The sequence below is a fragment of the Monodon monoceros genome, unplaced genomic scaffold, assembly GCF_005190385.1.
Source record: "Monodon monoceros isolate NGI ecotype Baffin Bay Population unplaced genomic scaffold, NGI_Narwhal_1 Super_Scaffold_4, whole genome shotgun sequence".
NCBI lineage: Eukaryota > Metazoa > Chordata > Mammalia > Artiodactyla > Monodontidae > Monodon > Monodon monoceros.
In genome coordinates, this window is record NW_021703781.1 from 17,570,837 (window position 1) to 17,592,906 (window position 22,070).

Sequence of the window (22,070 nt, forward strand, 5' to 3'; positions counted from 1 at the left end):
GCCTTTAATCAATTAAAATTTCAAATAGGTATATGTTGAAGAGACACATAAGAGAATGTATGATGATAATTGGTTATAATTATATTATATAATTTATCTTTGCATAGATATGTACTATGGGTCATTTTTTTACCCCAACACCTATTCCATAAACATTATATGAGATTTAATAGTGCTTAGTTTGTGTGCAATTAACATTTCTATCTTGCTACTATTATGTATTTATTATTAACTTATGAAGAAAAAAAATCTATTTTCATTTGTCAAATGATTCTATTTTCATTTTCATTTGTCAAATGATTCTATTTTCATTTTCCTTTGCAGAAGCCATAGATCACATTCACTACAATTTCATGAACACAAAGGACTTTGTTAGCGCATTTTTGATGGCAGTATCAGAGTTATACTTGTGTCACTAAGTCAAGGTCACAGAACACTGTGACGATTAATGCTTAAAGTTATTTTTCATTAATTGAATATTTTAAAAAATATTAATTCCAAGGCTGAACGCATTTAATGAAAGCGTAAGATGTAAATCCCCCAAATTAATCTTGCAGAATTGAGAAGGGGAATAAATACTTTTTTTTTTTTTTCATTCAGCAAATACCTATTGAGAACCTTCAAGCAAAACTTTGGAAGCAGGAGGTTCAGTTAAAAAGATTACATGATAATTCAACTAAGAGATAGTGGCTTGAACTAGAGTGATAGCAATGGACATGGACATTAAAGAGAAATGTAGGACATGGAATAAAGAAAATCCTTAAGCATCCTCCAATACTATAATTCACAAAGAATCAATATGATGTTACCTTTAAAATGAGAAAACCTTTTACAATAAAGGAAGAGCAGTGCTAATTCTAATCAATAAGTGGTCAATCTGTCTTTTAGAAAATTCCAAACCATTGTCAGTGGCTTCCTCCATTACTCATGTGGTCCCCTCTCTCCAATAATCTCCATTGTCATAACTCTCATAAAGTTATCCTTTGTACTAATTTTTACTCATTATTTAATCTCCAGTACCTTTTGTAGGGTTTAGCATTTAAAATTATGCAATAAATATTTAATGAATGAATGATAGACTAAGTGAAACAAAGGTCATATCGTCACAAACCCTCACACTTAATCAGTTCTTAGTAATTGTTAAATAGGTCCAAGGCATCCCCTCTTCTATCAAAGTTTACTTCTTCTAAATTCAATTCCTTGGGATTATAGCTCACTATGAGTCAATTAATGCAATAGTTCAAAAAGATGATTCATGCGTTAATATGCTTCCTCTTTCAAATTTGAATCTTAGACAGAGATCTTAAATATTTTTTTCACTCTCACACAGATAGCTAATACTCGGAATTTCAGGAACCATGGCAGGCTGGAAAGATGGAGTTTCTCAAATCTTATCACATGGACACATCTTCTGTCTATACAAAAGAGAGATGTTGATGTGGTCAAAGAATCTTTAGACCAGCTACTTTCTGACAGGTGTTTTGTTATATGTGTTTTCAGAGAGTGACAGAAAGCGCTGTGAATGGTGAGGGGATAAGCCCTGTAGTCAGTGATAAGACAGAAAGTTTGGGGACCAATGCATTTTGAAGATTTTTTCTAATTACCTGTAAGATGACAATGACAGTATTACATAAATAACATTAAACTAAAAAGAGGCTCTTGGGCTTCCCTGGTGGCACAGTGGTTGAGAATCTGCCTGCCAATGCAGGGGGACACGGGTTCAACCCCTGGTCTGGGAGGATCCCACATGCCGCGGAGCAACTGGGCCCGTGAGCCACAGCTACTGAGCCTGCGCGTCTGGAGTCTGTGCTCCGCAACAAGAGAGGCTGCGATAGTGAGAGGCCCGCGCACCGCGATGAAGAGTGGCCCCCACTTGCCCCAACTAGGGAAAGCCCTCACACAGAAACGAACACCCAACACAGCAAAAAAATAAATAAAATAAATTATGAAAAGAGGCTCTTTTGGACAACTGAATGTCAGAGAACTTAGTTTGCCAAACAAACACTTTGCTTTTGGAAGCGGGTTTGGTTTACTGTTTCATTTTATTTTTACACATAAAATTTTAAAATATATAATACATTTGTGAGATAACTGTATTCCTTATGATTTTTAAAAAAGGACTGATTGCACTTATGTTTGGAATTTTCTATGTATAGCAGGAAAGAAAAATGGCTTTTGAAAATTGGTATTTCGACTTCTGTATCATGAGAAACTGGTGATTATATAAACATAATTTTAAAATCATTATTTTAAAATAATGATATTTCTATGTTTAGAAATGAAATAAATAAAAGACATTTGGTATTAAAAATGTCATTATTGCAAGAGCTACTAGTCAATATTGGATGATCTAATCATGTTAAAACATTATATAGGGCAAACATTTTACTACTGTGATCCCTACCTTCGCTAATGACAATAAAGTAATAAAGTCCAAGAATCTTTTCTCACTGATTTTAGGGTTTAATTTTTGTTTATATTTTAATGTGGAGAGATGATGTTCTGAGAGTCCAACATCATCAAATCCAACTTTTTACAACTGACTCGGGAGAAAGTAAAAATCTTTTCAGGACCCCTATTCTTTTTCTTATAAAAAAGATCAAAATAATTGAGCATTGCTATCAACTACTGGAAGAAAGTCCAAGAAAAAGATGAAATGTTTATAAAAAAATGGAAAACGTAATATTCTCAAGGTAATTCATAATTATGATATCCTATGAACTAACCTGTCAGTCATTCTACCTGGCAAAACAGAGGAAGCAAAGTCTGTGAATACAAACAACATATTCTAAAAGATCATTGCAAAGTAGTACCAGAGAAGTCGTCCACCACTTACGACGACGATGAGAAAAAGAAAATCCGTCCCACACAAAAGCTGCCAGACTGTCACCAAGATTAGCCATCTGAAGAAAGGTAACCCCTCCATTGGTTGGTCTGTGATCTTGGACTTAGGACTTCTGGCTCAGTACTAAAAGTAAGTATAGAGCAGCTAGATTCTTTCTCATTTATTTGACTAGGAAGATTTAGAGAGGAGAAGCCATTATCTCCGGGAACAGATGTCCAAAAGTTATCATGTAACAAGAAACATCACTGGAGCTCGTGCTAAACTCTCACAGGGTAAGTTTACGAAGACACAGAAACTTGAGAAAGCAGTGGACGCCACTAAGTGTTCGGGGCAAACACATTTTTTTCTCTAGCCATTTCCACTTTGTTTCTGCTGATAAAACCTCTGATTTTGTTTGTATAGTAAGGGACTAGGCAGAAAGGTTGAACTACGACTGGTCTAAGCCCAGTGGTCTGTTAGGATAAGCTTATACCTAACATAAAAATAGGCTCACAAGAGCTATTTGTATGCATCTCTTCCCAATTCAGAGTTCAATGATATCGCAGTGGCAGCTGGAAACTCACCCGTGTGGGAGTATTTCTGTCACAGAAATCAGCAAGTGCTGCAAATTAGTACTACTACTCTCTCTGGCCCGAGTCAGTTGTGAACCATTTACCAGCACTCTAAGCCCATCACGGAAACCCCATTTCCTTTTGCCATCGATTGGTCCAGACGTAGGTACAGGGCCAAGTTCTGACTTATGATTAGAGAAAATCTGATGGAAGGCATCTGGGAAAGACTTCCTCCTTGATAAGTTAAAGCCAACAAGCCACCTTGCCTTCCTGCTTTAAGTGATACTGTGTAGCACTTTGAGATGTAAAATGAGGGGAGGTCAATAGAAATCCAGAGATGCCTACATAGGTCATTAATAACCTCAAACCACAACCAAACTGGCAATCAAAGGGCAGGAAAGTGAGAACAGTCCACACCAGGTATAGAAAATAGTGGAGTGCACTGTTTGTAGAGAATTTAAAAACAATAATGAAACACATTAAATATGAATCCACTTTTTATTGTTACCCTGTACTGGCAATTCCAAAAAATGTTAGTGATAAGATACTCCTCCCCACATACAGGGACTATTCCTATCCAAGTCCTCTGGTGTGCTAGGGCCAGTAAGTCTAGAATCAACTATCTTAAACACCTAGTTACATGAGATAATTAAAGGTTTTTGTGATTTAAGCAACTTTCATAAGAGTTTTCTGTTACATGCAGGCTCTTAAGTACTATGGTTTTTCACAGAAAGTAACAGACTCAGGTTAATCCAGCACTAAAAGGAAAATAGGAGCTTCTGCTCTGAGGACCCACAGAGTTGCTTAGATCCCAAGCTCCCCACAGCTCTAATCACACAAGGCCTGGCAAGTTATGGCTCCTATTCTTACACGTTCAGGAGATTCTCCCTATTCTGCCATCAGCTTAATTATAATAAACTGCCTCTACATTGACTAGTGTGAGTAGGTTTGCCTTGTAACCAGAAGAACCAACTAAGAATCAGAACCTGGCATTTAACAACTAAATTACAAAAGACTGACCCAACATAAGATGTTGATTGGATTCACACTGCAAAGTCTATACTAAGAGGATAGCAAACAGACAGAAATAGGCTTAACAGAGCATTGCTTATAGTAGTTAAAATGTATCTAAATCCTCATGAAAGAAAAGATAAATGAATGATTTTTTGAAGAAAATATAACAATGTGGGAAAATTCAGCCAACTATTACCTGTAAAAAGGCAATACATAATTACACAATTATTTGAAAACACACACACACACACACACACACACACACACACACACACACACACACATATATATGCTGGTTGGAAATAAATCACATATTAGTAGTTGTTATTTCTGAATAGTGTTATCAAGGGATTTTAATATTTCTCCTGTTCATTTTCTATTATTTTCAAAGTTTTAGCTCTAAAGAAATAAAACAATCTAAAGTAGTTAATTAGCACATATTTCCTTTTCATTAGTATATTATGAAAATACACCAGGTTTCAAGATATTGTTCACAATGAGAAAGCATACATATATGAAAGTAATTAAATTGATAAGGTAGATAAAATACAATCAGGAAACTTTAAAAAAGATAAAATGATGTTAGAAACTCATAAGAAATTGCATTTTATAAAAGGAATCATCACATTCCAAGAAAATCTCTCTCTCAGAAAAAAATATGTAATTTATTTTAGTGAGAGGCTTAATTTTTAAGAGAATAAAACAATTAAAAAATATTTAGTTATTTGCTGTTACAACAGTATAATCAAAACCTGAGTTATGCTTCTGAGAATATAGCTTTATGAGAGTAATTTCACAATCTTGTGGGATGCTATTCTAATATATGATGAGAGAATTATCTGAATTTGACGCGGAATCTCAAGCCTGTCTGTGATTGATGTAGTTAGATGTTTACTCTTGTTCATTTTATTCTTTAGATCACCACTATTCAAATACATATAGTGGTAGTTGAAGTATATATTATATCTCAAATCAATGAAGAGTTTTCCCATTAATATACATTTTTTTTTCTGAGTAGAGAAAAATCTGGTTGGGAAAAAAGTGCAGGAAAATGAAGAGATATAACTATATTAAAAGTGGGGGGGGATGATGATTTATCTGTAAAGCCAGGAAATGCCTAAATTTTCCACATGCTATTTTCAATTACGCTTTGCCCATGAATAGGAATTTCTTTTAGAGAGTGTAAATTGTTGAGGTGTATGGATTACAAGGCATGAGGCTCATTATCCTAGGGTAGATCATATGTAGCAGCACTTTGCTTCAGAAAGGCTATCACTAGAAAAAAGTCTCATAATATTTCATAAAATTCATTACATTCAGTATCATCCTATTACAATTTGTATGGAAACACAAAAGACCCCGAAGAGCCAAAGCAATCTTGAGAAAGAAAAACGGAGCTATTTCATAAAATTACAAGAGCAAATATAGAAATTAAAAGATAAAACCATACCAGATACAGCAAGGAAGTCATCAATGCTTGTAATGTCATCTACAGCTTCAGTGAGGACATGGACATGATTCTCCCACGTGCATCTGTACATTTCCATGGTTTTTTTGACCACTTGGCTTTTGGGTCTTGCAGCCAAAGCAAGTGCAGCATTAATAATCTGTAAAGATGTAGAATGTTCACATAGTGATTTCTTTCAGAATAGTTACCATTGTGCTTGTGACAGGCATTCCTTTTAAAAAAAAATTAGATATGTTTATGCCCTCACGTGTAACTCCTTCTTTGCTTTTGCTAATAGTTTAATTTTATTTTTGGTAATAATTTAATTAATTTTAGAACTGTTTGTTGAGCATCAATGCACTAAGAACTGCAAGAGATACAAAGATAATTGGTATCTGCCTACAAGAAGCTTGCATACTACTCAATGGGAAGGGCACCATATAACTCCAGCTCAGTTCCGGATGCAATACATGCCATAATTACAAAAATGATAGACGGTCTTTAGAAAGTAGAGAGATCACCTTCAGCAGAAGTTCTAAGAAAAGGTTGTGAAAAAGGTGCAGGAAAATGAAGAGATATAACTATATTAAAGGGGGCAGGGAAATGATGATTTATTTGAAAAGCCAGGAAATGCTTACATTTAACTGGTCACTTGGATTCACATTGCACAACTATGTGGTGAATGCCCATTATATGCAAATCACGGGAATAAAAGCTTGACTTCCTTGAGGACTTGAAAATTTTTACCAGTAGATATTCCCTGTTAATTAATTCATTCGTTCGTTTGTGCATTCACTCATCATTCAGTATTTCGAATATATTCTGAGTGTTGTTTTTTTTTTTTTAATGTATCAAGCACTGTTCTTGATTTTAGGGATATGGCAGTGAACAAGACACAGGCAAAAATCATTTTCTTCATGGAACTTATATTCCAGTTAGGGGAGGCAGACAAATAGCAAGTTAAATAAGTAAAATATATGGTCTCTTCAATGGTTATAAGAAATAAGGAGAGAAACAGAGCAGAGAAGGGGGATAAGGGGTGGAATGGTGGTGAGGGTAGGAAGTCTGCAGTTTCAGCAAGGCCTCACACTGAAGTGGACATCATGGGTGAGAAAGTATTGTGGAACAGAGAAGTAGCAATATTCAAAAAGCGAGAAAGCAGGCTAAATGCTATGAGAATGGTGAGCAGGCTCACCTAGACCCTGGCTATGCATAAGGAGTCCTTGACCGTCTTGCTCAGGACTGTGACCTTATTTGGAAGGTACTGGAGCGTCATTTAAACTTTTGAGTGATCTGCTCAGAACTACACTATAGAAAATTTTATTTGGCAAACAAGGCTACTGTAATAGGTTACAGGAATAAGAAAGAGTTTGGACTGCAGTGGTGGACGTACTGAAAAAGTTTTGACAGGACTTACGATAATTTAAAGGAGGATGTGGATAGATCAATTATTGCCAAAAATATCATGCAGACATTAACACATCTGTGAGAAACAATGCTTAAAGACATGGAAATATATCCACCAAAGTGTAGTTAACAGCAGGTTACAAAACACATCAAGCTTCATAGAATGTCACTTCTAGCAAATATGCTAGAACTAAAAGTTAGATGAATCCATACAACAAATAACAATGGTTCTCTCAGAGTGGTGGAATTTCCAGTGCTTTTTATTTGATTTTGTGTGTGTAACTGAATTTTTCAGATTTTCTACAGTGAATATGTTTTAGTCGTATACTCAGAATAAATGAAGTTATTCTCTAAAGGAAGTGATTGCTAAGGTTTTTGCATGATTAATGAAGAGAATGATTATAGTATTGATAGAAAATGAGAGATCAGAGAGTTAAAAAGTCAGTCAGGGTTGTAGAAGCAGATGTGTGAAACTGTTTTGGAGGACACTGTTGATGAAGGGTATTAGATGTCAACTTTCCTAATACAGAGGTTGACTCTGAAGTGACTCTTGTCTCTCCCTACAAATTACATAGTGGCCAATCACAGATGTGAAATCGGAGTTCATAAAAAAGTTGTCATTCATTTACTCACTTGCTTGTTCGTGCGTTGAGACAAATTAGTGCCATCAGATTCTACATGGAATACTAAAGACATCACAATGAAGAAGATTCCATCATAATTTCTAAAACAGCCCATAATCTAGAAGGGGAATAAGCCAAAAGCCAGGCAACTGCAACATACCGGTGATTCTCAAACGTTAGCCTCTATCAGAATCCCCTTGGATGGCTTGTTGAAACAGATTCCTGAGCCGTGCTCTAGAGTTTCTGACTCAGTTAATGTGCTTTGGAGCCTGAGAATGTGCACGTCTAACCAATTCCCAGGTGATAGTGATACTGCTGGTCTGGGGCTTCCAGTTTGAGAACGACTGCAATATATAAGTGCTATAATGTAGGGGTTATTGTAAAGGCAAGCAGAAGATGCCTTATAACACATGGGAGAGGTATTCAGCGCCATAAGGAAAGGTTTTTCAAAGGAATAAAATCTGAGAAATAAGTGGAAATTAGTATAAGGTGATACCCATTTAGGAAGAGGCAATAACATGTGATAATAATGATGATGACCTAGAAGCAAGGTAGAGCCTAAACCTCACCTCCTGAGGGGGAGGAGATAGTAATAAAGTTGTAAGAAAATCAAAGAAGACAATGGAAAAAGGGAGGAAAGAACTCACCTTTGCGTTCCAATATAAAGTACCAGTATGTATGAGGAAAGGATACAGTGGAAGTGATAAAGATGAGAGAAGGAATCGTTGGGGAGGTAGAAAAGTAAGGTACTGAAGAGTCAAGACGAGGAAGAAAATCTTTTCAAAGGGTCAAATGCCATAGAAATGTCAAGAATAATGAGGACTAAAAATGGCTTTTGAATTTGGAAAACAGGAATAATTGGTGTAGCAGAATACTGGATACAAAATTCAGATTTCACCAAAATATAATGGCAACGATAAAAAGAATTTTTTTCTACTCAGTAACCTAAAGGCTGCACCTTACATACATGACTTTCAACAAATTATTGGAGGTACAGAAGGAGAGAAATTAGTTGCTTGAAAATATTATGTTGATATTCTCATTTCTTTTTTATGAAAAAGGAACACATTGAATTTTCAGGAAACACACACTACCTTTAGAAATGACAGCTCCGCAGTATTCCTGGACTTTCGTTTTACAGTTTTATTAACCTATTAACTTACAATGTACGTCTGTGTACACTGCAGAGGCTCTGGTCTCTGGTGTTTCATTGCCCTGCAGTTGAACAACTGCACACATGTGGTTGTGGACAGTTATGCCTTCACACTCTGTGCAGAGTGTTAAAATACTTGTGCAGATCCCTCAGTGGAGATACGGAATCACGAATATAAGGCAGGCTATATTTTGTAAGAAAACTTCCAGTTCTGCAGCTGATCCAATTTACTGATTCAACAATGCACACTATAAGAAAATTTATCCTACTTGACTCTCCTGATATTTAGCTTAAATCTAAAAGCAGACAAAACTCAGAAGATGTGCAAACCCTCTTTAAGGCAGAAGAAATCTTCATCCCAGAGTCATACTCCTAACATTTTAGCTACATAGCTAGAGGTGTGGGGGGGGGGGACTATTCTTAAATCCTCTTCATGTGTAACTAAAGATGACTTAAATCTGAAGCGAATGATGTTGCTTTCTGAGGCATCTTTCTTTAGATTATGGTTGAGGTGTGTACATGTCAGAATCACCCTTGACCCTGAGAATCACCTAATTAGTTCAACTTTGACATAGTATCTTTAACTTTAAGAACTTACTATATCTTAATAGGACTACTTTGATAGCCTTCCAAATAGTTTCCTAATTCCAGTACCTATTTGCTCCAGGCCATTCTCCTTGCTACAAACACATGTAGTTTTCGAATGCACAAGGGATCCTGTCCCACCATGCCTGATAACCTTTGATAGAATCCTAGCTGACTGAAGATAAAATCCAAATTCCTTTTCACCAATTCACAGTCTAAAAGCTTCCACAGGCTAGCCCTTACCTCCATTTTCAGTCTGCTGTAATAATCTCCCTCATTTTAGCCTACGTTCCAGCCATCCTGTCTTCAGCTCCATTCTCTGACCACATGATGTATCTTCACACCTCCATGACTTTGTTCTTACAACTGAATCTGCTTCAACACCATTCCTCCATCCCTTTCCCTGCCCTGGTCCTTCTGAGGAAACATTTCTTTAACAAACCTGTTGAAATGTCATTGCATACTGTGAAACCTGTCCCTTTCCCTATACTCAGGAACCTGAATTGTCTTTGGTGTTTTAAAAGTACTTTGTCCATATAACTAAATAGTAGTTATCTTATTGCATGATTGTTTATACACATCTGCTCCATATGAGCCTGTTTATAGGAGGGACTGTGTTTTGTTCATCTTTGCTTCTATACTAAGCATGTTAATCACAGTTACTGCCATATTCATAAACCGTCCCTAAAATACATTTTTCTACTCCTAGTCTACTCTTAGCTCCATAGGGAGCCAAGTTTGGTATCACATTTTTCCCTCTTCAAAACTGTTGAGATCATAGGTTGGCACCCACTTCAAGGACATCCAATCTGTAGGCTGACCAGTGATTGGTCATGGGCATGATGTAAAAGGTTGAGCTGGTCAAATCTCTCTTGAAAATTTGAACTAGAACTTACAGAGAAAGAGTTAGTTAGCAATGGAAATGAAAGATGAAAAAAATATATATATAGAGAGAGAAGCCATCTAGTAAAATCAGAACCAGAGGGGTTGATGGGGTTAAGGCCATGAGGAAGTAGAACAAACCAAAGTTGAAAGGAAAAAGAAACTATGAGTTTGAAGTTATTATGTAAAGAAAGGAATGAGCATAGAGTAAAATAAGCCAGTGGATTGAAAGAAAAATGGAGAAAATATGTAAAGAGAGTCAAAAGCACCAACAGAGAGAAAATACTCAGAAAAAAAAAGAGCTGGGAGTTGACTCTCTTTGAGAGCTTCCTATTTGGGGTTAACAGTCCACAGAAAAAATAATAGCAATAATAATAAATACTAATACTCAAAGCCCCTGCTCTGTGCCAAACACTGTTCCAAGCACTTTCTCTATACCAACCCACGTAATTTTTACAACTCAGTGAGGTATTACCATCCCCATTTTTCAGACAAGACCGTCCAGTTATTAAGTGGAAAAGCCATGACTCTGACCCACGTCCATTCTCACTGCCACATCTTAGTGTCTCCCGTATTATGTCTACGGTAACTTAGGACACCGAGAGTGAGCCTATGATTCTGAAAAGCAAAGGGGCCTCGCTGAAGAAAACATTACAATGCCTGGTGTGGGGGAAAAAAATGGTGTGTGTGCGTGTGCTAAAATGCATATAACATAAATTTGACCATTTTACCCATTTGTAAGTTTAAAATTCTGTGGCATAAAATACATTTACATTATTACACAACAATTATCACCATTCATCTCCAGAACTTTTTCTTCTTCCCCAAATGAAACTGTATACCTATCAAACAAAAACTTCTTATTCTCTCCCCCCCTTCAGCCATGGTAACCACCATTCTACTTTCTGTCTCTACAAATTTGACTATTCTAGGTACCTCGTAGAAGTGGAATCATACAATATTTGACATTTTGTGTGTGGCTTTTTCATGTAGAATAATGTTTTCAAGGTCCATCTCTGTTGCAGCATGTGTCAAAATTTTATTTCTTTTTAAAGCTGAATAATATTCCACTACACGTACATATATTCTGCTCATTCATTTATCTGTTGGTGGATATTTAGGTTGTTTCCACCTTCTGGCTACTGTGCATGATGCTCCTATGAACATTGGTGTACAAATATCTCATCAAGTCCTGGCTTTCAAATGTTTCATTTATATACCACAAGTGAAATTTCTGGGTCATGTGGCAATTCTAAATTCAATTTCTGAGGAAATGTCATACTGTTTTCCACAGTGGCTGTACCATTTTACAGTCCAACTAGCAATACACAAAGGTTCTAATTTCTCCACTTCAGTGTCCCAGGAACAGTTTCTAAGTAGTTCATTTGAATTCATGTTTTGAATCCAAAGAGGAAGGTCCTACCAGTATTCCCATTTTACTGGTAAGACAATGGAGACACAAAGAGATTGAATAATTTGTGCAAAGTTATAGAGAGAGCTCTAGATTGTAAAACAAGAGGCTTAAATTCGAGTTTTACTTTGCTTCAAACTATTTTATGTACACAAAAGAGTCATATTAACTCTCCCAGGACTCATTTTCCCAGGAGTTATAGGTAAGTCTGCACTGGGGTAGGGGGCAGTGTTTGAATTAGCTCATCCCACTCAAGTTCCTTTGGATTCGAACATGCAGATTTAATGCTATCAACTGATGTATATACTTCTCTTAAAAGATTCCTAAAAACAGTTACTTTAAAAGTGAAAATAAGTCCATGTAATTTAATTTTCCTCAGAGATATTTCAATATTGGCATTGATATAAATAATCTTAAACATCTTAGTTAATATAACAAAAGCACTTTGTGGATTAAAAAGATGAGTTATGTGTAAGTACCTATAGGTCTGATTACCTCAGTGTCATGGCATGTAGAGAAAATTAAAATAACGCGATATATGATACCTCAAATACATCTAAGCTAGTATGTGAGGGGAATTTATATGACATCCACTTAAACTGGTAACACTGTAATAATTTTGGAATTGTAGCAACCATGGTAATGACATCAAATTCAATGCTCTAATTTTGTGCATTCTTTTCTTAGTTGCTGAAATAGTATTCTACTACCAAATGTTTCTCACTTTCTATGTTGGTTTTTCCACATTTCCTTAGTTTTGATAACCTTTTCTTTTTGTCTTCTTTCATTTATGGGAAACTGTCATTACATTTTAAAAGTAAGCCATGTGATATTTGTCATCAAGAATCTCCATAGTCACATCTTTTGTTAAATGACAAAAGCATTTTGAGGTTGGGGAGGGGTGGTGGTGAGGAGATATAACCTGTCATGCACCCTCACAGGTTTATAAACAATTAGATTGCGTTCAACTTTGGCCTAACAATGTTGTAATCTCCTTATTCCAAGAAGAGATGATCCACGCATGATAGGATTACTCACATGAATCATCTCATGAGGCTTTCACCTGACTTTGGATACACATAAAAAAACTGAGATAACCCACTCCAGGGGTGAAAAGTAATTTTTAAAAAGGGACGGGGGCGAAGCTGATTTCTGGGAGTATATGGCATTCTATGGAAGTCTATATATTTCTTTTATATTTATTCTAGTATAAACTTTCATATTTCTTAATCCATACTGCTAGAGAAAAGGAGGAAAATTCAACCTAGGACTATTTAGGTTATGGAACATGTAATGCTCCCTAGAAGGTCTGTAAAAGGCGATTATTTACATGAAAATCAAACTACTATTATCCTGTCTTCTATACTAATTATTAAGACGGGACAACCTATTAAATGCAAAAGGTAAGTGAGGGAGGAAAAGAATATCAAATGAATTATCTGGCATGACATAACAGTAAGTATGTTTTATAGAAAAATTAAGTTGGAATTTGGGGTATAATCCCACATTTTAATCCAGCTCTATTACTTATTAGTTTTGTGTGATTTTAGACAAATTCCCTGTTCTGAGCCTCAATTCCTTATCTTTAATGGTTAGAAAAAAATGCTTATTACAAAGGTTGTTGGCAGAATTTGATTAGGTTAACTAAATAAAACGACTAATACTCACCTGACACAGTGTTAGACATCTTATGACTGTTTGCCTCAATGCAGAGAGTTTGGGAAAAAATACAAAGAATACTTCGGTAATTTAAACACTATATATACAAACACACAGACATACAGAATTTACAGTTCTGACAGGCTCAACAATCACTTTCATATGCTAATTATAAAAATATCCCTCAGTTAAACAAATATGAATTTAAGGAAAACTGAATCTACAGAAACAGTATACTGTTGAGATTTACCTGTCATATAAAACTAAAATAAGAGAAAATTTGCTTTAAAAAAGAAAAAAAAATTCTGAAAACAATATCGTAAATTACAACTTAAGGTAATGGGAGATACTTTAATTTCTAATGATGAAAAAAACAGAAACAACAGAGATTTCTGGATCCAATATAATCTGCCACTTAGGTATCTAATAAGTTTTGAATCTGGAGATGAGGAAATATCTACTACCTTCCAAATGATTGGGGTTCAAGTGGAGGAATTAAAAATAAATTTGATATCTTTGCTAAATTAATAAATTCCCTTTTTTTAAAAAAGGAATTCTATGTCAGAAACAACTACAAAGTTCCTTTTAATGCACCATCCAATTCCATATAAACATAAAGGCAAAATGCAAGCTATTCATTAATTGCCAAAATGTGTTTTATACTAAGAAGTTGGCAAAATTTTAAATGAAAAACAGCATATATTTGCAATGTCTGAATTCTTGGGATTGGACATTCTCTCCATATATTTGGAATTTCTGAAGATTCAACTTGGTCTTATCAAAAACTGTGAACTAAAACAAGTTCATGCAACATTAGGAGATTTAACTTTTTTAATTGTCAAAGAATATTTGCTCTTTATCTACTATGTATCTAAAGTAAAGAAACATTAGACAGGACAAACCCCGAAAATATTTTAACGGTGTTAAGGGAGAAAAGCCATGCACAAATATTTAGTAAAGGCTAACAGGTATATAAAACCCAGATCGTGTAAAGCAATATTTTCCCTGAGCTTCCAAGATATGTTAAAAAGATATATACATAGGGTATAGGGTATAAATTGGGTTAAAATAGTCAAGGATGACTTGGTCTCTCTCCTTTTCTCATTGCTTTTGTTCTCACTCTTCCTCCCTTTAATGGGTTCCTAGAAGATAAATTACCTTAATGTCCTTGACCTAGCATTTTGGCTTCTTGGCTACTATGTCCACATCCACAAACCTACTCTATGGTACCATGATCTGCCAATGGGACAACTGAGGTAGCTTTAACCCTGGTCCCAGCCACTCTCTACAGATTAATATTTCCAAATTACAAATCTCACGAAGCTCCCATTTTCCTTTTTAATCTTAGGATAAATGCAAAAGTACTTCACTTGGCCTAAAGCCCTGAAATATTTGACACCTGTTTATTTCCCTAGCATCATTTACCATCAGCCCCCCCTAACTTTCTACCTTTTCCTAGGTAACTCTAATTCATCTAACAGAGCTCATATCAAGAATCACTTCCTCAGGATAGCTTTATCAAATCTAGGTTTCTTGTGATATATTCTCATAAAACAATGTCCTTTTCCTCTTGAGTGTTTATCTCACTAGGTAATGTGATGTTCATTAGAGTGAACTTTTGAGTTCATTTGATAAATGTATGATCCACATCCCTCATTTTACTGAAAAGCAGGAATTTTAATGTTTTAACGTTATCTCCCCAGGGAGTGTGGAGAGCTCCCTTCTCATATAACCAGGGCTCCAGGCTATGGTTCTTTCTACTTGGCAGGTCTACACATTTAATAAAGCCTTTTCCCAAGTGAGTTAGTCCATCCCTACAAGAAACTCTTATACTAGTACCTACAATTATATATATATATATGTATGTATGTATGTATATACATTTTCCCAAAGAAGACCTAACAGGGATGGTTAACAGGCACATGAAAAGATGCTCAATATTGCTAATTATTAGAGAAATGCAAATCAAAACTATAATGAGACATCACCTCACATGTGTCAATGGCTGTCACCAAAAAGACCACAGATAACAAATGCTGGAGAGGAAGTGGAGAAAAGGGGACCTTTGTACGCTGTTGGTGGGAATGTAAATTGGTGTGGTCACTATGCAAAACATTATGGAGGTTCCTCAGAAAACTAAAAATAGAATTACCATATGACCCAGCAATTCCACTCCTGGTATACATTTGAAAAACATGAAAATATTAACTCTAAAAGACACAAGCACCCAAATATTCATAGCAGCATTATTTGCAACACCAAGTTATGGAAGTAACCCAAGTGTCCATCAGCAGGTAAGTGACTAAAGAAGATGTGATATATATATATTATATAGATATACAATATTCTATTATATATATCACAGAATATTACTTAGCCATAAAAAATAATGAAATTCTGCCATTTGCAACAACTTGGATGGATCTAGAGAGTATTCTGCTTAGTGAAATAAGTCAGACAAAGACAAATACTGTACGTTATCACTTATCTGTGGAATCTAAAAAAAAATAAAACAAACAAATGTACATCACAAAACAGAAACAGACTTACAGATATAGAAAACAAACTAGTGGATACCAGTGGGGAGAGGAAAGAGGGGAGGGGCAAAAGAGGGATATGGGATTGAGAGACATAAATTATTATGTATAAAATATATAAGCAACAAGCATATATTATATAGCACAGGGAAACATAGCCATTATTTTATAATAACTTTAAATGGAGTATAGTCTATAAAATATTGAATCACCTTACTGTACACCGGAAACTAATATAATACTGTAAATCAACTATAATTAAAAAGAAAAAAGTCAGATGCTACCAATAAAAGGGAATAATACTGAATTTCTCTCGGCTACTATTTTATAAAATTCTTCTTGAGAGACAGAGAGAGAGAGAAATTCCCTGAGAATGAATTAGAGTTGCCTTTCTCAAATTAGAAGTGTTGTGTATAGTTTGGGCAACTCAATCTTTGTATCTTTTTTCTTTAATCTGTCAAATTTGGAATATAATATCTAGCCTATAGAATTATTTAGAACTATCGATAAATAGTAAAGTACATTAGGAGTGATTTGAAAACATAAATAAACTATATAAACTTAAGGTATTATCATGCCCCCTCAAATTCCTGGTTTTTTAAGAGGAGAAAGTCATTTTCATTCTGGAAATGGAAGAAAAAATATCATGTTTCCCCATCAAATAATTATAAACATTATTGTTTAAAATTTACTACTATATTGGAGAAGACTACTTCTAGGTCACAATAGATTGTAAAAGTTCTGGCTGTTTATTTCACTCTCCGGGACCTGGAGTCCTTAATTGCTGAAGCATATTCACTGGTGCATGTGAAATACCACAGTGATGCAGTACTTATTGTAATAACCACACATTGAAGAAGCAATGGCCTACATTCAGGAGAACTCTCTTTGTCAGTAAAACAAACAAACAATCTGAATCGTTTGTAAAGTATGCTTCTCAAGTAAAACAAACAATCTGAATTCTCAGCTGCAAATGAGTTGGTTGATAGATATTACCCTAGGAAGATACAACGATACTATACACTGGAAAATAGCCCCTCTTTGTTGAATGCAGACTTGAAATTCTTAATTTTAAAGTGCTATTTATTTTGTGCTCAGCAGGCTTGAGCCATAACATGCATAGTAAAAGATAAATAAGGTTGTGGTTTTTAATTACAGACTTGAATACACAGGGCTATGTATAGAACTCAGGAATAAAGTACTACTGCTTCCTGGGAGTTGGACCTATGTAAATTAGATTGAGTAGTAGGACACAGACTATGAACAGGAGGTAATTCTCTCTGGGGAAATATAGGTGACAAACCTACAGTGGCTTTTAGCAGCTAGCAGGGTCTATCTGACGTGCTAATGTCATTTCATGTAATGGATTTTGGGAAGAACTGGATGCTCTCCATGATGCAGGCCAAGCATCAGTTCTATGATGACTGAGTTTTCTTGACATAAAAGACATGTTTCCTTCCATTTTCTAGCCTCATTTGCAGCCCTCCTGGTGAGGAAAGGGAGGGAGTGGTCTACATTTCTTCATAGTCAGCTGAGGCTGTAGCTGCAGTGAAAGCAAGATTCGAGGGATAATTTACATGCAAAATTCACAGAATTATGACCAGTTGAATGTGAGGGATGAGAATTAAGAAGGAGTCAAGGAGAGTTCCCAAGTGTCTGGCTTGAGTTACTCAGTTAATGGTGGTTCCGGTGATGGAAATAAAAAAAATATGGAAGATACCATTTGGGGGAGAAAAATTTTAAGTTGCAAAAGCCCAAGATTAAATTACAAGCGAAGCATTTTATGTGGAAAACAATTTTTACCAAAGAAAGACTTACATAAAATGTAAAACTATGGATGGCTCATTCTGTTGAATTTAGTAGATTTTTTTTTCTTTCATAGAAATTGTTTTCACTTTTCAAATAACGTGAGGGGTTTCTTCAATTTGACAAATGGTTGTAAAAACAAGTTTGTAACACATGAGAATATATAGCAATCAGTTCCTGGATGAAACCTGATCATTAACTTAATTCACAGAGACTAATTATGCACAACAGTAAGGAACAATAGGACTGGGGCCACAGTGACAAAGACCAGACTACACCTTTCTGTCAGAGGGCAGGAATTTCACTTATATTCAAGGTTCAGTATTTTTGAATGCAAAGACAAAACAGATGGTAACACAGAACACAGCCCATACAATGGTTTCATTCATTAACTTCGGAAAATCTACCACTGAAAGTAAGACTTTTCTTAGTTTATCTACCATTACGTGAGATAAACTCAAGGCAAACTTTTGTGGCCCCTTTCATTTCCCTTTAAGAATGGGGTCTTCACTACGATGTTATTAAAATCAGCAAAAAGGGTTAATATACTCTTCAAAGCAGGAAAAAAAAATGGAACACCATCTTCTCAGGTGTTTCTCTAAGATCCTTTCACTGTACTGGAAAGAGTAAAAGATGTAAGTCAGCCCTCAGTGCATATCACAAAGCCCCCATGCCCACCACTACCAGGGCAAGGAGTAATAACCACCTTCTCAGGAAGTCAATCATAGATATTGTCTTTACATGAGATAACACACTCTTTCTTACAGATTATCCCCTATGGGGAGGACCACACCCATGGTCTCATTGCATTAAGGTGATCAGTTCCTCCCTGGCTACTCTGTAGCAACACAACATTTTAATTCTTTCACTGGGTAGACTAGGGCAGCTCAGATCAGAGGTCAAAGCAATATCTTTTGTTAGAAGAGTTGGCAGAAGTCCCTATTCAAACACTTTCAAGGTAATCGCCTTAGCGTTGATAGGGTAATTAGCCTTATTGGACTTTGCAGAGCAGCCTTGCTATTTCTGGGAAGATGTTTCCAGAGCTTAGTTCTTATAAATCTGCTGTGTTTAGAGCTGAAATATTTAGTGACTTTGGAAGTATCGACTTTGAGCTTGAACAGCCCTTCCTGTGGCAAAGTTTAAAAATGGGGCAGTGTTGCAATCAACATAACCAAAAGGAAAGTGCTTGCTTTTCAGAAGGTTCAACCTGAGTGGTTCTACAGCAGTAACATGACTTTTGTGAATCAGGCATTTGAAACTTTACTGATAAACCTTTTAAATAGTTATCCAAAGGTCACTTGTACCAGGTAGGCTAACCACTGAAAACAGGAAGAAAACTGCTGATTTTAAGCATTCTGATGACAGGAGGTACTGTGGATTTAAAGAAAATATAAATGTTTTCTGTCTTAATATAAACAAAATCCATCCTAGCTAGAGTTTACCTGAGTAGGAAAGGAGCATTTTTAGAGATCATTAATACACTTTACTCTTCAGGTTTAACCTTCTTTCATTATGTTTTTCTTTTTCTCGTAGCTCGATTATTTTATTATTCCACAACTTATCAGTTTTCTTTGTTCGCTTACTAGATGTGTCTTACCAACCTACAGAACTTTTGTTCCAGTAAGATGATATATGCTAAACTACTACTGTTATCATCATTGGAACTATCATTATATTACACTACCTCATAGAATTGTGTAAAACATTGTTGCTCAGAGTGTCATAGGGCAACTACCACCATCAGTATATCACCTGCATTGTTAGACATACAGAATCTCAGGTCCCGTATCACATCTACTGAAAGAGAACCTGCATTTTAACAAGACCCTTAGGTTATTCATAGGCACATGTAATATTTAAAAGCACTAATGTAAAGGATTAAAATTACTTAGGTAAAGTAACTACAATAGTTCCTGGTTAATGTTTAATAAATATTTCCTTCCCTTTCTTAACTAACTCAGAAAATGGATTAACCCATTTTCATTTCATTTTAACCATCTCTCCTTCTTTCATCTCTATTTGTTAACATTACACACACCAAAAAAGAACCACTATCATCACAAATACCAATAACAAAAACAGACATTAAATCTTTACTGGTTTAAACGCATACAAATGCAAGCCATGATCCCTGAACTAGAATGTATGATCTGTTTGGGATGACAGAATATTATCTAGAAAACTTAAATGTGAGGTACCTGTGTAAATAAGATTTAATTTCTGTCTGTTTGTGAGTAGCATCACCAAAACAAAATGACTAGGTGGCTGGTACTTTTGGAATGGTCTCACTTGAAATACAGGTTATTTGTTGTACATGAAATTCACTTTGGTAGCTTATGGTTTAGAGGAGATCAAACCAGAAAGTTAAATGGTCATTTCTGAGATCAGGAGAAACAGATACAATGCAAGAAAAAGAATCACTTGACCACTGATTGAGAGAGATATGCCACAGGTATCTTATGCTTTGGACATAAAAAATAAAAATGCTTTTTTGGGACAAAACCCAGATCAAAAGTCATTAGTACGATGTTCTAAATTGCAAAAATGAGGTTGAGGGCTTCCCTGGTGGCGCAGTGGTTGAGAGTCCGCCTGCCGATGCAGGGGACGTGGGTTCGTGCCCTGGTCTGGGAAGATCACACATGCTGCGGAGCGGCTGGGCCCGTGAGCCATGGCCGCTGAGCCTGCGCGTCCGGAGCCTGTGCTCCACAACGGGAGAGGCCACAACAGTGAGAGGTCCGCATAACGCAAAAAAAAAAAAAAAAAAAAAATGAGGTTGAGCCATTTTTCACATAAATTACTGAAGGTGAGCATGAATAGCAGTATCTTTAGGTGTATTTTACTTTTAAAGCAAGTCTTAAAAAAACAAAACAAAAAAAGCGATAGAGACAAAACTACCTCATCTAAGGTTATCTGGAATTTGGAAGAGCCAGACTTGGGTCTAGGTGGATGTTGATTGATGAACAGAGCTACATTCCAAGTTCTAGTTTACAAATTGATAAGTCTGTGTTCACCTTTTATGTACCTTCCAAAACTGTCTGAAATTAGAAATTATGCCCTCTCAGGCTTTATCTTTTAAAATGGATGATCCTCATATACAAATTCTTCTAATTTTCCTTAATTTTACCTGGATCTTTTCCATATCCATTTTTTTAAATCAAAGTATAACAATTAGACCTACATTCCATACTTATGGCATATGCTAACCCATTCTGGGGATTTTATTCTCAAACAAATCTTAATAATTACCAACATTTTTAACCCATTTGTTAAAAAATCAATCCAACAATTTCAGTAGACAATCTACAGTAATGCTCAGGTTCCTCTTGTTATTATTTCCTGTCCAAATCTCATTATCATAGAGGGGTGGCTTGAATTATTTCCTTTTAAATCTATAGCATATTTATCACAAAAGAATCTGATCTCTTTCATTTCTACTCAGTCTTCCAAAAGTATAACTACTTCCTCAAATTTAATCACACCAATTTGGCATCTCCTTGGTGTTTTTATTCTGTACTTGTACTTCCAGATACCTTGCAAAAATGTTAGTGTATTAGAATTCCAGTAAGTTTTTTTTCTATCAAGTCCTGATTGGTTGTAAAATTTTCCCTGCATCTAAGATACCTACATATATTATAAAAATGTTTTTACAATGAATGTACCTCTCACTCAGTCTTCTATTAACCCATGAAAAAATTCTAACATACCATTAGGCAAAATGTCCTTCTACAGAAGTCATCTTTCCTCCATAACATATGTTTCCTTCAGTATTCTGTGATTCTAAGACTTAAAAGTGATATTGACATTGTACAAAGTCAAGACTTTTTTTTTTTTTTTAATGGATAAACTGTTAAGTTGTAAAACACATGCTCATCCTAGGGGAGAGGATTTTTTATTCTTTCCCTTGCTACTCACTGGATTCTAACTTTACAACGCTTAAGAGAGGCAGATTATCAAATGGCTGCTATAGACTCATTTAAGAAACTCCTATTTCTATGTGTGAAGAGTATTTTGCAATGCACATTTTAAAAATTGTAAATGTGCAGACTTTGAGATAGCAATTCACTTTTAGAAATGTACTCTAATGAAATAACCAAAGATGTATATTGGAATTTAACTTAACAACACCACAGTAGTGTTTAATAAATAAATA

The 22,070-nt window shown here is 35.4% G+C and overlaps 1 protein-coding gene across 2 annotated transcripts in view; it reads right to left on the reverse strand.

Annotated features, from left to right (window-relative positions):
• Positions 1 to 22,070, reverse strand: part of CTNNA3 (catenin alpha 3) — a 1,596,010-nt gene that overhangs the window by 474,890 nt on the left and 1,099,050 nt on the right. For both annotated transcript variants that reach the window (XM_029245645.1, XM_029245646.1), the window contains exon 11: positions 5,861 to 6,017. In XM_029245645.1, coding sequence (XP_029101478.1) covers positions 5,861 to 6,017 — 157 coding nt within the window. The remainder of the gene's footprint in view (positions 1 to 5,860; positions 6,018 to 22,070) is intronic.